Source organism: Bipolaris maydis (assembly GCF_028858645.1).
Source record: "Bipolaris maydis strain C4 unplaced genomic scaffold PSV08scaffold_7, whole genome shotgun sequence".
Taxonomy (NCBI): Eukaryota; Fungi; Ascomycota; class Dothideomycetes; order Pleosporales; family Pleosporaceae; genus Bipolaris; species Bipolaris maydis.
Genome location: NW_027093863.1, coordinates 1,023,322 through 1,039,425, shown reverse-complemented (window position 1 = coordinate 1,039,425; position 16,104 = coordinate 1,023,322). Strand labels below are relative to the sequence as shown.

The 16,104-nt window shown below is 51.9% G+C and overlaps 6 protein-coding genes and 2 non-coding genes across 8 annotated transcripts; 4 read left to right on the top strand and 4 right to left on the bottom strand.

Annotated features, from left to right (window-relative positions):
• Positions 1-53: 53 nt before the first annotated feature.
• Positions 54-206, top strand: PSV08DRAFT_180293 (Oligosaccaryltransferase-domain-containing protein; the record flags this gene model as incomplete). The annotated part of the gene is made up of 1 exon (XM_014227100.2): positions 54-206. One exon carries the CDS (start codon positions 54-56, stop codon positions 204-206), a length of 153 nt encoding a protein of 50 aa, XP_014082575.1.
• PSV08DRAFT_390698 (uncharacterized protein) lies at positions 113-4,079 on the bottom strand (the record flags this gene model as incomplete). Its single annotated transcript, XM_014227101.2, has 2 exons — positions 113-857; positions 926-4,079. The coding sequence occupies 2 exons, from the start codon at positions 4,077-4,079 to the stop codon at positions 541-543; spliced, it is 3,471 nt and encodes a 1,156-aa protein (XP_014082576.1). The 3' UTR covers positions 113-540.
• Positions 4,080-4,442: 363 nt separating this feature from the next.
• PSV08DRAFT_299124 (60S ribosomal protein uL24) lies at positions 4,443-5,358 on the top strand. The gene is made up of 4 exons (XM_014227103.2): positions 4,443-4,580; positions 4,631-4,693; positions 4,746-4,839; positions 4,895-5,358. Exons 1-4 carry the CDS (start codon positions 4,485-4,487, stop codon positions 5,047-5,049), a joined length of 408 nt encoding a protein of 135 aa, XP_014082578.1. The 5' UTR covers positions 4,443-4,484; the 3' UTR covers positions 5,050-5,358.
• Positions 5,359-10,169: 4,811 nt separating this feature from the next.
• On the top strand, positions 10,170-12,727 carry PSV08DRAFT_362354 (uncharacterized protein; the record flags this gene model as incomplete). The annotated part of the gene is made up of 1 exon (XM_014227104.2): positions 10,170-12,727. One exon carries the CDS (start codon positions 10,170-10,172, stop codon positions 12,651-12,653), a length of 2,484 nt encoding a protein of 827 aa, XP_014082579.1. The 3' UTR covers positions 12,654-12,727.
• A 325-nt stretch (positions 12,728-13,052) lies between these two features.
• PSV08DRAFT_299117 (uncharacterized protein) lies at positions 13,053-13,286 on the top strand (the record flags this gene model as incomplete). Its single annotated transcript, XM_066092623.1, has 1 exon — positions 13,053-13,286. A coding segment is annotated over one exon (234 nt), but the record flags the coding sequence as incomplete, so codon positions are not given.
• Positions 13,287-13,981: 695 nt separating this feature from the next.
• Positions 13,982-14,087, bottom strand: PSV08DRAFT_t37. The gene has a single exon. It is a non-coding gene; the product is annotated as a tRNA-Met (tRNA).
• Positions 14,088-14,598: 511 nt separating this feature from the next.
• Positions 14,599-14,716, bottom strand: PSV08DRAFT_t36. The gene has a single exon. It is a non-coding gene; the product is annotated as a tRNA-Ile (tRNA).
• A 230-nt stretch (positions 14,717-14,946) lies between these two features.
• PSV08DRAFT_202856 (uncharacterized protein) lies at positions 14,947-15,975 on the bottom strand. The gene has a single exon (XM_014227107.2). The coding sequence runs from the start codon at positions 15,922-15,924 to the stop codon at positions 15,220-15,222; it is 705 nt and encodes a 234-aa protein (XP_014082582.1). The 5' UTR covers positions 15,925-15,975; the 3' UTR covers positions 14,947-15,219.
• Between the last annotated feature and the right edge of the window lie 129 nt (positions 15,976-16,104).

Sequence of the window (16,104 nt, the reverse complement as noted above, 5' to 3'; positions counted from 1 at the left end):
CCACGTCTTTCCACTAGCCATTCAGCTCGATTCGACGCGCGGTCACGTTCAAGATGATTACAGACTCCCAACTCTACTCGCTCGCAATCTTCCTTGGAAGCGCTGCCATGCTGCTTATTGTCGTCTATCATTTCCTGGAAGTCAACTCCGACGATCACAAGATTGAGGAGAAGCCAAGGGCTGCGGGAGCAAAGGTCAAGGCATGAAGAGTATGGCATGGTTAATCATTGACAAGAGACACGCAATTGTATCCATGTTGCGAGGTAGAGATGATACCCGTCTCATAAAAGGGGAGCTCGTTAGTCCAAGGGCATGGCGTTCAGGCGTATATAACTTTGGTTTCTCAAGCGATTATGGTCGCCGGAATGCTCGATTCGTTTTGGCTATCATAAAGTACAGCGTGGCTCCCGATCTCCTTAACACACGCCCACTGCCAATCCAATGCCGCATCGTGCCCCTACTGGGTACACGTATACTTGTAGAAAAAAAATACCCAAGAGAATAGTGTTAAATAAGCTGCTCAAAGCACTATCGTCTGGTTCATTCCTCCACGTTGACAATCTCCACTTCTGTCTCATCGACATCAATAAGACCTCTTCGCCGCTTATCATTCACAAGTGTTGCCCCTCCACGATCCATGCCCGGTCCTCCTATACGCATCTTCAGTGATACGAGCCTATCGTGCGCATCACGGGCTTCTTGCTCTAGGGTGCGTTTTGGAGGCCGTCCGCGACCTCGGGATAGTAAGCATGGTGGAGACAAACTAAGTGCCTCTAGGCGCTGGGGGTCGACTGTGATGCGTGGAGTAACTTGCCGACCTTGCGCATCGCTAAGATAAGCATCAGAGTCATGCGAGTCTAGATTGTACATTGTCAGATCCTTTCTCTCATGTCAATCCAAGCTCTTCTTCAATCATCTTCCTTACCAGAGAGACCACTGGCCGGTCCATCGCCAAGCTCCCATAACAGCGGATCAAAGTGCACTTGCTGTAAATGGCTACGCCAGTTGCTCTCCAGGTCAAAAGAATGTGAATGAGTATCTTTGCTGCAATCACCCCACAGGCAATTCAAAATATTGCCGACTGTCTCTTTACGGTGCACTCTGAACACGTGTTTCTTCAGGGTATCCATGTTGTGTAGCTCTGCTGTGCATTTCAGCCATTTGCACTTGTACGACTGAAATACGCGGTTCACGACACTCGGCGACCTCGAATCGATACGAATTGCTGCATCATCTGTGCGCACATTGCGCATGGAGCTTGGTTGTGGCGGCTGATGCTTATTCAAGAGGCCAGTGTCTTTGTTTGAATTCGTTCGAGCCTGTGTGGCAGCAGATCCATGGATAGCCTTTCTCCAACCAACAGGGCGACCTTTCTTCTTAGGAATTGGTGTACCGTCAGGGTTGTATTGTGTAGCAGACCGAAATGCTGAATAGCCCACGCCACTAGCACCTGATGCAGGGCGGTCACTTGAGTTCATGGGAGCAGGCTGTTTCACTGGTTCAATGGTGTTGGGTAAAGAGTTTCGTGGACGTCGACCGCGTCGCTTCTTGATGAATGGATTGATAGCTTCAGGTAAAGCTTGGACCTTTACCTGAGCCCCACTCTCACCACCAATCGCATTCGACGGAGAGCGGGGACGTGGTCTCTCGTCATCACCCGAATCCTCCTCATTTGCATCTTGTGTGAGATCTTCGACTCTCTCCTTGAAATAGTCCGGAGGTGGGTTGCCAGGATCGATCAGATCCCACCTGATAGTGCTAAGGTCTGACTCCATCGTGACGTTAGGCAAGCTTGTTCTTAGCTGGTCTAAATGCTGGTTGAGATTACGCTGGGACGGGTGTCTTCCACAAGCGATCAAGACATCGCGTGCAATTGTTGCAGGATTGTAAGTATTCCGACGTAGTGCCTTGTTCCGATCTAGTGGCTGAACGTAGGTAGTATATCTTAGACTGTTAGGTAGCGATGGCAATTGTTGTATAACGGACTGCGGTGGCCCATTCGTGATAGAAGTCGACAGTTGCTTGCCGCCATCCGTTGTACCCTCAAGCTCAGATGTATGCATGGCACCAGTATCCATCCTCTTGGGTGGTGGACCCGTATCCTCGTCTTCTGAAAGTTGTGTTAAATCAACGAGGTCACTCAGGTTGCGCTTTCGGGCAGCCTCTTCTTTATTAGCAGGTTTCCTCAACTCAGGCTTGATGGGCATCATCTCAGCGACTGGTGCATGTGCAGGTGCAGGTGCAGGCGTATGTGCTGGAGAAACTGCCGGTGAGTCGTCATTTGGAAATGGCGTGTACGGTTCTGCACTTGCTGGTGGACCTGAAGTCGATGGGCCTGAAGCTGGCGTGTCTTGTGGACTAGGTGCGACGGAAGCTGAAATGTCCTTCTTCATTACGGCAGGTGGGACAGGCGGTGTCTGCACAGGAGCTGGTAGCTGAGGCAAAGATTGACGTGGTTTTGAGTTTAGGTCTGGCACAGCTGTGAGCAAGCATTTAGCAAAGGCTGCGCGATCTAGTTTAAAACCCATCTGCTCAAGCTGCTCACACAGCTGGATATAAGAAGGGTTGTCATTGAGCAGAGATATTATACGAGAAGGTTGGATCTTGCGAAACGTGTTTTGGCTATCGATGTATGCTGCAGCTGCTTTTGCTAGATGTGCCTTCTTCTCTGCTGGCCAGACCGTGTTGCCGACGGGTCGACTGGCCAGCGTCTGGGTTCGCCTGACTGGTTCAGCATGAGCAACCACAGAAGTCGCCGGCTTAGATCCATTTGTGTTCGCCGCTTCGCTATGTGAGATGTTCTCCCTCAAGTTTGCAGGCCGCGGAGTACTAGCATGAGCAGGTTGTGTAGACTGTGCTGCTGCAGTTGGAGGCGTAGGCTTGCTTTGTACCGCCTGTGATTTTGGTTTTGCTCTACGTTCCTCTTCCCAGATGCGCGCAAGGAGACTTGGGTCTTTGCCGTTGAGTTCACGCATTTTCGCCATCATTGCACGAATCTCGGCTTCCAACGCATCACTGGAACCATTTTCGTCAGCTGGAGGTGCAGCAGCCACCTCGGCTATGTTTGGCTGCTGATCCTTTTGACTCTGGCTCGCATTAGACTTTGGCTGTGGCTGTGGCAAGCTTTCTCTCTCTTCTTCTCGTCTGCATTCCTCTTCTATTTTGCGCGTCTCCGCTGCAACCCTTTCCTCTTCAGCGCGTGCCGCGTCCTCAATCGCCTTTCTTGCTGCCTGTTTTCGCTGATATTCCGGCCATGGGTCGTACACTGCTAGTGGGTCTACGGTAGTAGTACCCTGTGTATGATATGTATCTGGCATGCTGACAGTGGGTGCAGAAGATGCAGCTGGAGGCACTGGCGTAGTGTCGTAATTACTGACGTATGACGGTGTGTGATTTTGTGAGCCACGCGAGGACTCGGCGCTAGCAATCTGTTGGTTACCGTAACTGCCGTACTGCTGATTTTCTGTAGCCATCATGGTTGCAGTCCGCGCATTGTTGGCTTGCAAGTTAGTGTATTGAGGCTGGGCCGGGCTGGCAGAGCGCTGCTGCTGTTGCTGGTTATGCATTGACTGCGTTGCGTGCAGATGGCTCATTGATGCTGTGAGTAGAGACGGTAGAGCGCGGTTATTGTTAACGCTCTGCAGATGCGCTTGCGATTGTCCATGAACACAATGGCTCTGCTGCGCTAGGGCTTGCGGGGCATTGGAACTGGCATAGTGAGCGGGATGCGACGACGTGGTAGTGTTGGTGGTGAAGGTGGGTTGAGTGGTCCCAGATGTGGTGCTGGGTGTATACGAGGGGTTACTGTGTAGAACCTCGGCAGCCCGGCTTCTTTTCTCGTGAGTTGCGCCATATGTGCCGTTGTTCCATGTGGCTCCAGATCCACTGTTCTGGGTTGTATATGACTGTGTTAGGTAGGGCATGTATTGGTGGGCTTGCGGCGGCGGTGGTGGCTGCTGGTACTGGCGGGCAGATTCAGTGATGTTGTTCGAAGCGGGCGCAGTCTGACATGATGCATATTGCTGGGCGGAGGATTGTTGGTGGGGGCGGTTGTATAGGTTGTAGCCATTCGTCGACATTGCTATTATTGACCGAGGAGTTGCGGATCACTCTCTAGCCACACTAGAGTTTCCAAGAAGCCTTTGTGGCGACAGATGTCGCAGGCGTCGCTTGAGTGCAGGTAGCGGATGGTATAAATGCTCCACACTATATGCCGGTCTTGACGCGCGATGAATGCGCTGGATCGAGGGGCAGATAGACTGCGACGCGTAGCAGGTGACGCCGCGCCCAAGACGGCCAACCTGCGCCTCACGCGTTGCCAACTTGCGCGGACCGGGGTGGCTGCAGCGCATCGGAAGAACTGTTTTGCCGACGCTAGCGAAGCGAAGCTGGTCTGGCTTCTGCACATTCTCACCACCCTAATTTTCGAGGTGCGACACGAACTTTGTCTACTAACCCGACAACCCGCCCATCCCACAGCAAAAATGACCAAGGTCCAGTCAATGGTCGCGAGCTCTCGCCGCAAATCGCGAAAGGCACACTTCAGTGCGCCGAGTAGTGTGCGTCGGGTCATCATGAGCGTATGAAGAGACTTGGAACATTGCAGTGGACATGTTCTAACAACCTTCAGGCGCCTTTGAGTAAGGAGCTCCGCGAGAAGCACGGAGTGCGCAGCATTCCCATCCGCAAGGATGTGAGTATACCTGTTTTTTCACCGACTTTGGTAGTGTGCTGACTTTTCCAAGGACGAGATCACTGTTGTCCGCGGTTCCAACAAGGGACGTGAGGGCAAAGTCTCCTCCGTCTACCGCCTCAAGTACTGCATCCACGTCAACGGCAGTGCGTAGTCCCCGATTTTCTCCAGCCGACATATTCTTACTAAGTTTTTACACAGTCGTCCGCGAGAAGAGCAACGGCCAGTCGGTCCCCATCCCCATCGCTCCCTCCAAGGTCGTCATCACCAAGCTCAAGCTCGACAAGGACCGCGAGACTATCCTGGAGCGCAAGAGCGCCGGTCGCGAGGAGAAGAAGAAGCAGAGGGAGGCTTAAGCGTCTCGCTTTTTGTTTCTTTGTTTGACGACACACCACGGCTTCGAGGCACATGGGCATGGGCTGTCCCACCGCCTCCGAGTGGATGAAATGCATATCATGGGTTCACGGTCTGGGCATGCGATGTGCGCATGGAAAAGCAGGGCGTTTTACCGGCTACTAGCTCCAACAATGGACTTGCCGCCATGCGGCCCCGTCGAAGATTCCTGTTCGAAATGATACCACGATGGATTTGGAGTTTGGCAACGAATGACATTTGTTACTCCAGCCGTCACCGTGAGACAAAGGCATGTGAAGATTGTTTTTTCCCATCCACGCTAGAATATCTACTCATCGACCTTACCTAATGGTTGCCGTGAGCTATACGACTAGCGGAGAATAATGCCAGGTGACAATAGTCACTGCTTGCCTGCAGACCGTCTTTGAGTTTTACGATGAAGAAGATGATTTGATGGTGAGACACATTTTATCACGAAGTGCTATTTCTTATGTACAAGCATTGAGATGATACTGATGTCTGTCGCATTCCTGTGAATGAAGTGTGAGTATTGTCCGCTGCACAACCTGTAGTATTTGGCCCTATGATTGTCAAAAATTTCTGTGGTCTGAGTATGCTGTTTTTTTTTTCATAGTGAGAACGATCTGCTAGAAGAAGCGATAGTACGTTCCTTGGTTTTCATCTTAAAGGCCTCTTGATATTGATGGCGTACCTTCGTCACAATCTTTGATAGCTAATGCCATGACATTTATTTTACATGTAACTACAGAAGCTTGCGTGTACTCGTATTCCGGGCCGGGTCAATTAAAACGATCTCCCAAGTCCAAGTCTAACCCCAAGAGTTCACAACCAACCTTGCTTCTCATCAACATCAAACCGGCAACCCATGGAAGCAAAAAGAGCATCAATGTTTCAAATACTTCCGTGCGCGAACCTAAATACATAATCCCTAAGAGACACGTCAAGCAGAAAAGACTGCATCCCGCCACCGCCCCACGGTCTGTGTCTTTCTCGTATTCGTGTTTCGAAGCGTCTGATAAAGAACAACAACAACACAACGGAAAAAAAACATTCTTAATTATAACTATTACTGGGGAGGGAAAGAAAGGGCGATCTGAACACAGGCTACCTTGTTCTAAAAAGGATGGCTCGTGTGTATGCACGGAAGGGTAATGACGAATACGAAGCGGGTATAGATTAAAGAAAGACGATAAGAGGAAAAATGGGCGATGAGGGGTTACTTAGACTGGACGAAAGGATGATAATGTGTGGGGATTGGCGTTGATTCAGGTAGAATGGTGAAGGTGGGATGTAAGATGGAGCGAGTGTTTTTTTGGGAGAGGGAAGGGGAGTTAATGCGGAGGCAAATTGTACATGTGGTGGGAAAAAGAGTGGTTCGGTGGAGATAGTTGGTATGGAGGGATGGGGAAGGGAGAAGGAACCAACTTCTTGGTATGGTGATTTAGAACTGGCATGTTTGGCTTGAATGTATTTGCAAATATCAAAATGGTTTTCCTGTTACTTTCTTTTAGTTTTTAGGATATAGGGTTTGAGTGTTTTTGTGTGATAGTGATCAGGATCATACTGATTGTTGCACTTTAGTTGTAATGTGCTCAGTGCCTGATTAGTATAATACAGGTGGCAGCTGGCATATCCTACGTATGCGACACTTCACTATACCCAGGGGTGCATTCAGTACGCTTTTCAGCTATACCAAAGTTTTGGTTTCAATAAAAACTTTGCCAGCACTGTAAGGTTTGATATGCCATCGCGATTGGCTGATCTTAGTGACGCGTCATTGGAGTCATGACACAAGTAGAGATTGTATGGTGATCTTCCGTCTATCACTATGGCGAGCATCATGACTGGAGGAAATAAAGCCCTCTAAAGCCCGATGTAAAAGTTTCAGGAGACTGACAGACGTAACTCTTGTGTCTAGCATGTTGCTTTGATACATCAGCGGCTGACGCAATTGTGTGTGCACTGTCTTGCGTCGTTTCAGCTTCGAGGGCCTGCACTGTTGATGTTATTGGTTCAAGGAAGATCGCCCTGTACGTACTCCGTAAGGATATAGGGGACGCAAGTAGTAAAGCGACTTCATACCACCAACTTTGAATATTAAACATGGAGAAGATCCAGAAGGTGCAGTCAACAGTACATCGTGTAAAATCGGTCTGTGCTGAACCTAGGACATGGATATTTGCTTCTTAACTAACGAAGACGTGGAATCGTGATCGAAACGATGCGCATGAACTGCACGGAGAGTTCCGACAGACCAGTGCAACGGTCAAGGGGATCTGAAGGGGGTTGTTGAGAGGATCGGTTCTTGCTTTTATTATATCTAACACCAACGTTGTCGGGATAAAACAAATGCGAGTTGACCGTTGACACCATCTTGGCTAACGCTCTGAGGTCGCTTGTCCCCCCACGGGAGTCAATGTCCAAGAGTTGTTTTCCGTGAGACCCGATGATTCGGGCCCGATGGATGCAAAGTGCTGACCAGATGGCGGTGTTTCGAATATCTCAGCTGAGCATCTCACTGTTGGTCAATAAAGACATATTTGGTCCCACTTGTTTGCCCCTCCGAGTATATAGAATGGCACGACAAACCACATGAGGTCGAGTGGAGAGCAGACCCGCGTTTTGCGGGCTACGGCAGCGGGATTGCCATGCCAAGTAGGAAGGCGGGATGTGAGTTTATGCAAAGCAAAGCGTGGGCCGGGACAAGCCGGTTACTCGAATGAGGGTGAGTGGGCGCATGGAGAGCAGAACACGAAGCATTGTACGCGACCATCGTGTCCAAAGCTCGTATGTAGTGTAGAGGAGGGCTGTGTTTGCAGCACTGTATGGATTGTCGTGGGAAGAGAGGCAATAAATCTGAGTCAGCTCTTGCCACCATTCAGAAGAGGGCTTGGGTGGTGCATCGTCGCTAGTCGGCCGGGACGTGTTTAGCCGACAGTGCAGGAGTGCAGACGAGTATCGTGTGCAAGGCGTAGGAGATTGATGACGGGCCAACCGCAAGCATTGGGAGCGCTGTCCGGGACGCGGCTCCCATAGTCGCAGTCGGAGCTAGGACACTGCTTGCGGGGTAGTGTACCGACGAGTCGGTCAAGGGGAAAGGGTGGTGTGCAGCCAGCGTCATCATCAGCAGGGGCGTCGAGTGTGTGGTACGGCGAGGGCGCTTCTGTGGTAGCCCAATGCTGTCATGATCTCATCGTCAATGGCAGACCATGGTGTTGTTTGTCGAACAGAGAAACGGCTGGTTAGTGCATTCGGGCGTCACAGTGTCGCTAAGGAACAGCGCGTGGCTAGCGGCTGAGTCAGGTGGCCGGACCTGGCACGCCAATCAGCATGGCCACCGAGGCTTCCGTTTCAGACGTCAGTGTGCGTGGGAGCCCTTTGTGCTGCTGCTGCTGCTCCACCTGTCACCAAATTGCGGAAACACCAAACCGCCCACAGCAACGCGCGCGCCTCTTGGGCTTCTCCATCGCCGTCGCGCTATTTGCCTGCCTCCTTGCTGTGTACGTACGCCGGACAGTGACAGCGACCTTTGCGCCCGTGCCCCCCAGGGTGCCATCGGGGAGTGTGATGGGAAGCCTTGGCTGCCCAAGGACCACGCCTCGCCGTGCGCAAATACCCCCACAGCCACACGGGAGAAGCAGCACAAAGATATGACCAGCCGTCCGCGAGCTATTCGCCGTGTTCACGCCCCTCGTCTGGACACGAACTATCGATAGGGGCTACCGTGCATGTGCATATACGGCCGCATGTAGCATGTATGTATCTTTAGGCATACATACGAGCTCTGCCACCCACCTGCCTGCCACCAGACACAGACCGTTGGATACGGCGCCCGTCCCTTCTTATCCACGGAAGGAACACGCAAGCATGGAAGCGGCCTGGCTTGATTCGTGACGTGCTCAAAGGAGCGGAAATGATCAGAGTCCTTATTCCTCGTCCCGTTGTGCTACGGCGGGGGGAACGCGCGGAGGGTTGGCTGCAGTGCGCACCACAAACAACCGCCATGTGAAGCTCGCCGGTTGCCCTCTCGCCCGCTGCTGACTGTCGGAGCCTGTTGTCACGAGGAATTACCGGCTTATGTGGGAGCACGCCGTCTACATATGTAGGCCAAAAAAGGGCCTGCTCGCCGCCAACCCCGCAACGCTCCTCGCCGCTCACCTACCCAGAGCAGAGCCTGCGCTGCAGGTCCAGCAGATGCCCTGGAAAGGTTCCGACACTGGCCTGTTTCTTCGCTGCAGGCATGTCGCTTGGCTAAAAAGAACGCTAAATATACTTGGTCAAGGCCAGGGGCGTTGGCGAACATGGACGACAGGTGCTGGACATGATTGGCCTGTCTCGCAAAGTGCCCCTGACAGGCCCTATTGCATGCTGTGTCCTCACTCGTGCCGTCGCCGCTCAGGCCCTTTGGCATCATGCCTAGGCCCACTCCGAATCATGCCCTTGCACAACCGTGAAGGGTGGACGGACCCTTCGCAGCGGCCGGTTGGTCTTCTCCCCCTCGCTCAGCCCAGGCTCGGGCTCACCTGTCTCTCTCTCCAGCTTCAGCTGCTGTGTGCCTGAACAGCCTCACCTGCACGGCCTCCCCCATCCTCTCCTTCGACACTTGCACACCGCTGAGCTGTGCTGCCTCTCCTTTCGCTCTACCCTTCGCATACGTCGACGCCTCTTTGAGAGAGCGCTACCCCGTCGCTCTCCGCGTATTCGTCGAAACAAACCGTTGCCCTCCTACCATCCACTTCCACCTCGCCCTCGCACTTGCTCACGGCTTTTTTGTCGCAGATTCTTCGAGTACGTCCCCATTGGTCGCGCTCTCTACTCAGTCATACTGATGTTGTATTTCATGCAGTCGATTGCCCTTGCGATTCCCGACGCAGACTAACATCACATCACTCCCTCAGTCGTCAAATACACGTCGTGTCGCTCAATCGAACGAAACCCCCTGGCCACTTCTGGACACCTAATCAACCGTGACTCGAACGCATCGCTATGAGAAGTCGGGTGGAGACATAATTGGTTTATTTATTGCTTTTTCCGTCCCGAGTCGACACTAAACGCTCGCTCCGTTCGCTTTCATCCCCGATCTCCCGTGATCCACACCATCATGGGCACACCAAAACCAATCTACCCGCTCAAGGAGCACTGTTCAATCATCTACGAAGAGACGCTTTACGTATACTCGCCAGCCGGATTCCAATCTCTAAAACTTGAAGAAGGAGCTAAATGGCAGGCCCTGCCCATGGATGTATCGCTTACAGGAGGACGATGTGTCAAGGCAGTACCCAAGGGCAACACCAAGGACGCCAAGCTGTTCATTGTTGGAGGAAGAGTCAATGCGACAGCCTCAACTTGGAACTACCCTGGCTTGATGCACTACACATTTTCTACGAAGAAGTGGGACTGGCAACGCTCAGAGAGCTGGAACACTCAGGAACGGATCAACCATGGCGCCGCATACCTCCAGGACTCACAAAATATTCTCGTATACTCTGGATCTCAGGCCGACGGCGGTGGCCCGTCAGCTGAAACATTTCTGATTTCTACTGTTGCTCCCTACGCTGTCGTCGGCCTGCCATCGGCTGGTGCGCCGCTCACTGTGAATCCCATGTTGATGGAGTCGAATGCGAACACCGCTTTGCTGGTGGGTGGCAGTGCATCGAATACAGCCGTCTGGAAGTTTACGGAATCATCTGGATGGCAAAATCTTGGTGTCGCTTTGCAGCAGCCCATCGCCAACGAAGACGCTGTCCAATGCTCCATAATCTCCAATAAGGAAGGTGCAGTCGCCCTGCAGAAGTTCGACATGAGCGTTTCCCCAAACACCGTTGAACGAATATTACTATTGAACCAGGACGGATCGCCCGCGGCCCCAGGAACTCTAGTTGGAGGCAAGACGGGAGGCAAGACGAAACGTGTGACCTTGAACGACTGGTCGCAGTATAACGAAACACTCGCACCTACGACGACACGATCAGGTTACTCATTGGCGCAAGGGAATGATGGTACTGTTGTCGCAAGCGGAGGTAATGATCAGGAACCGATCGCTCTCTTCAATGCCGAGCAAAACTCTTGGATGAATGCGTCAGCGGTATTTGGGGGGCAACAGGTGCTCGCAAACTCTGTTTCCTCTTCAAGCGTGTCAACAACCGCAACTGCAACGGCATCCGCATCTGCGTCTGCGTCTGCGTCTGCGTCTGCATCTGCCAGCCCCACCAGCACAGGAGCTGCCGCGTCACCTCCAGGACCTCCTGACAACAAGGGACGTATGTTGACCGTGCTCGGTGCCACACTCGGAACCATTTTCGGCATTGCGTTGATCCTCATCTTGATTCTGTTCTGTCTCAAGTACAAGAAGAACAAGAGCAAGAAGAACGCTTATGTCGAAAAGAACGACCGCATGAGTTTTGCTGATCGAGGAGCTGCCTTCATGAAGGAAGCCGGTGGTTCTGTAGCAAGTTACCCAAGGAACAACGAGTCTACAACATCACTCGCAATCATTCAAGGTCGAGGTGGTGGTCACAAGAAGAACATGGCAAGCGATGCTAGCACAGCTGGTCTTGTCAAGAAGACCAGCCCTCTTGGTTACTCTGAGCAATACTCTGAGCCTTACGAGCTCGCCAAGTTTGACTTGAAGCCAGAACCTGTCCAACCCATGGTTCGGCAAAACTCGAGCCGAACAGCCCAGCCTGCACCACGAGCTCGCAGCTCAGGTTGGAGCCGTTACTTTGCGAACAATGAAGCTACGAATCTCGCCAGTGCTCCTCCTGCTGATAGGTCCACATTTGCGTCAGATAGGACAAGCACGGCCAGCCAGTCACAGTACACAAGCTCCAACATGCCCAGCTTGCGCCCATCCCAACACATTGCACCATTGGAGATACCCAAGTTTAGTGACGGACAGCGTCTGAGCAGTGTAGCTAGCGGAAGCCCAACACTTGGCACACCCACATCCATCCTGCCTCATCAGATGCAGCCTATGCAAGCAGAACTTGCACGTGCCAACTCTAATGCTAGCTCGATATCCGCTTTCAGCCACCATGACGCTCACCAGCCTGTAGACAATTGGACTCCAATGGGCAATGGCCGACGGACCAGCAGCAACTACACCGACAGTGTGGCGATTGACCATGGAAAATTCGATGGTACCAGCTCATACTATCCCGACGGAACTGACTCGTTCTACCCCAAGAGCAACTTTAGTTCTTTCTACCCTGGTCAGGGAAATACCCCGATGATTCCTGATATCCGCGACAGCACAGCAACGACTTTCCCGTCTGGTGCTGCCCCTCCTGTACCGACGGAGCAAGTGCCACAGAGCAAGTTCAGCTCCATGTATCCCGCAAACCCGCAACTTGGTCTTCCTCATGAGCGCGAAAGCGTCGCCACGCTCTTTCCAGGTGGCCCAGGTGGTGCCGCAGCGCACCAAGACACAGCGCTGCCCAGCCCCAAGTTCACCTCATTCTTTGCGACACCGCGAGCCGGACACGAGAGCACAGTTACCATGTTCCCCGGTCCTGCGCACACCGTGGGTGAAGGGAAAAAGGAGCAACCTGACATGTCTTGGCTAAATCTCGGCCAAAGTCGATAAACTTCTCACTGTCGTTTGGTCTGTGTACCCTCACGTCGATAATGAGCCCATCCTCCACGCCATCCATCCTTCGTCTCTGTGGACATGATTCGTTCCCTTTCGTCTTGGAAATCAGCGTCTTTAGCGAACCCAATCTCGTCCTCGTCTCTGTACGCAGCAGTCAGATTTTCCTTTCTTGAGCATCGTAGCATTCTCAGCGCCGGGCGTCTCTTTCATTTTTTTCAGGAGGCACAAAATATTATTCAACCCAACCACATGAAAGGAGGCCTTGTGCTTTCCGCATTCAGTCGCTACAGATACCCGACGCCAAACCTCCCCACCCTAAGCGCGTCAACCACTTCCTCGCCATCCCCGCCGTCATCACCATCATCATCCATCCATCCATCCATCCACCTGTCAATGTACCCTCTTGATCCCGAGGGATCTAGTGTATATAAAACACCAACCTCTTTTCCTTCTTTACACTCCTTTCATACTGTTTTGTCAATATTCTCCTTGTTTGTATTGGTCTGTGTCCAACCAAATCTGTCTCCTCCCCACCCACCCCTCGGTTGGTTGCTGGCCTCCATCATCAGATCTTCTGATTCCGTTGATACCTTGTTTGTCTGTTTGTTTTGCTTGTTTTTTTTTCGCATTGGCGTAGTATGGCAAGACGGAATGATATAAGGGGGGAGCGGTTGTGTCTTTCTCTCCGTTGGTTCTGTCTTGCCACTTGTGTGTGTGTGTGTGGGTTGTATATGGCTCAGCTGAAGTGAGCGGAAGGAGCAGCGGTAGTGTAGTTGCTGGGGAGGTGTGCATGGTCTGGGCCTGTGGTTGGCTGGCTGATGTTTGCTGCGTGTTTGGCTATCTCTCCCTCTCCCGCTGCACCCATTGACGTATGTTGTTGGGAAACGTTAATATTATAATGAAAGAAGCGAAAGTTGTCGTACCATCATCTATTCAACTTGGCCAAATGTGAAGTGTTTTGGATAGCTGGTTACTCTCATGTTCAGTCATCTGTTACTGCTGTTTCCTGTGCTGTGTCCTGCAAGGTGGAATCGATATGCATAGAGGATTCCTGAGAGATAGTGACTGATCACTTCCCACGATGAACTAAAATGCGCATTGGATGTATTTACAAATCTAAAATAGTATTCCAACTAAGCATAGTTAACCTAAACTGAAATCCGGCTGCGTGCCATTCCAGCCATCATGTTCGTGATGTGCTGACCCCCTCCCACCACATCACGTTCCTTGTCATCTGCCATCCACGCACACCCACCAAAAAAAGAGACCCACCGCCACACAACACACGATTAAAGCAAGTAACACATGCAAAAACAAACAACTGTCCCGTGCCAGACTCGAACTGGCGGCCTTGGGATATCTGCTACAATCGAGCAGTCATATGTGATGATATGAGACCCACGTGATAACCAACTACACCAACGAGACGATTCAAGCAATGCTTGAGTTGGGATGAAAGCAACTCGATGGCGGACTTGAAATTTGGGTCGTATCTATGCCTAGGGAACCAAGTACAATAGACATGGCTTTGTCGAAGATACGGTATCCTCAAAATCCAGGCTTTCCTACTACAGCTGTAAGAAAAAATGGATTGCCAAGTCACTCGCTGTGACAGTCTTTCAATGCTCCCTGGAAAAAGATAATCCAAAAAAGGAGTAATTTGCCTGGAACGCGTAGATAGAGCCAGGAATAGCAGTTATGCCAATACAGACACTATCCTTGTCATCATCAGCGAGCTTCTCTAATCCTTCCGAAACTAACAACCCAGCGTAAGGGCCTGTTCGGTTGCGCGGCGTTTTTTTTTTTTTCATTTCGCTGGTAGCGTCCTTGTCGCCTCCCCGCTAACCAAACAGCCCCCCTCCCCCGTTAGCAACAAAAAAATAGCTCACAGCCCACCTCCCTGCCTTCGCCAGGTAGGGCTACGCCCTCAAAAAAAGAATGGTCACTACGAGGGTCGAACTCGCGACCTTGGCGTTAACTGAAGGTCCGTTTGTAGGAGCAGAGCTCCTAGCGATGGATTATTAGCACCACGCTCTAACCAACTGAGCTAAGCGACCTATTTGGTTTTTTTGATGGAAGACATGGAGAGAGGAGGGCTTATATTCCGCGAGAAACAAAAGGTTGTTTGGTTTTTCAGTGGCGTTGGTAAATTTGGTGGGGGAAGGAATTCCCTGGTACGGGGACCGGAGTTGGTGGGGCGGAGCCAATCGAACCGAGGATAGCGGCCGCCCAAGTAGACTCGGCTGCAACGTTCATGCTTGGTTTGGCTTGCTTCCGAAGCGCAGTTAACTCAAGATTGCGTCTTTTTTGTTTGTTGTGAAAAAGCTCGTGTGTCGGCATTTACAAAAATACGAGGTCGAAATCTACCAAGGCCAACGCCGTTGCGATGACAAGCCGCCGAATACGTGGATAATCTCGGTAATCGTGTGTCGTCATCCGTTGTACGCGCATTCAAAAGACCGTTTTTTTTGTGATCGCAACTCGCCGTGAATCTTCGGCCCGTCGTAACAAGCATATTATCTCTTTCTAGCAGTTTGCGAAGCCATGCCATCTCGGGCGGTCAACCGCCCAGCTGCCCTAGGTACTTCTCCACCTCATCATTGCCGTAAAACATGGTCTGCAGTTTTTCATGCTTCTTCTTCTCGACCTGCGCAAGTTTCCTGACTCTACCGGCATCGAGCCTACCCTGCTTGACATCTGCACGACTTGCACCGCCCAACGCCTTCTGCTTTACATGCTCTTTCTTGTCTATGCCTAAACCAAACTTGTCGCGCTTCTCTTTGGGTACGAGCGGGAACAACATGCCCTGACCACTTGATCCCAGACCTTTTCTCGCATCTACGTCAAAGCCGTGCTTCTCCATGTACTTGAGCCCCATCCTCGTTCGGTCTATGGCCGAGGGGATGGGTGCGCGGGGGAGAGCAGCTTGATGCGCAGGACTCAGATAGTGAATGCGCTGATCAGACTCCTTGACAGGCTCACCACAGATGCCGCACCGAGGATATGCATCGGGCTCTGGCTGTGGCTGGCCGTTTGGGAACATAATGGCAAGATACTTTTCCGCCATGGTCTTGCCATTTGTCGATGCAGCTGCTGGCTGTGTCTCGGGGGTAGACGAGACGAATTGAATGGGATTCTTCCAGAGACCCCGGCCAAAAGCGCGCTGCTCGACAAACGGTGCGGTGGATATGTCGGGATCATCTTCGGGAAGTTCATCTCCCGATGGCTGCTCTTTAGACGCGTGTGTCGTAGAAGATGCCGTCATTTTCTTTTTGTGGCAGACAAATCACGTAGAAGCAATAAGGGGGTGCAGCGTGTGGGCTTTTATCTGGATGAGTGAATCGGCGGCAATCTGTTGAACGCGTAGTCACGTGATATGACGCCACGTGCGTCCCTGGGTTGGGCATTAGCGAGCCACGGTAGAGCCGCGTCCCCGAAGCCTTCC

Excerpts from the sequence above, each read along its gene's own strand:
- PSV08DRAFT_299124 (XM_014227103.2), top strand. The coding sequence starts at position 4,485 with ATGACCAAGGTCCAGTCAATGGTCGCGAGCTCTCGCCGCAAATCGCGA. Across the intron at positions 4,581-4,630 it reads TGCGTCGGGTCATCATGAGC|GCGCCTTTGAGTAAGGAGCT; the intron begins GTATGAAGAGAC and ends AACAACCTTCAG. Across the intron at positions 4,840-4,894 it reads CTGCATCCACGTCAACGGCA|TCGTCCGCGAGAAGAGCAAC; the intron begins GTGCGTAGTCCC and ends GTTTTTACACAG.
- PSV08DRAFT_202856 (XM_014227107.2), bottom strand. The coding sequence starts at position 15,924 with ATGACGGCATCTTCTACGACACACGCGTCTAAAGAGCAGCCATCGGGA.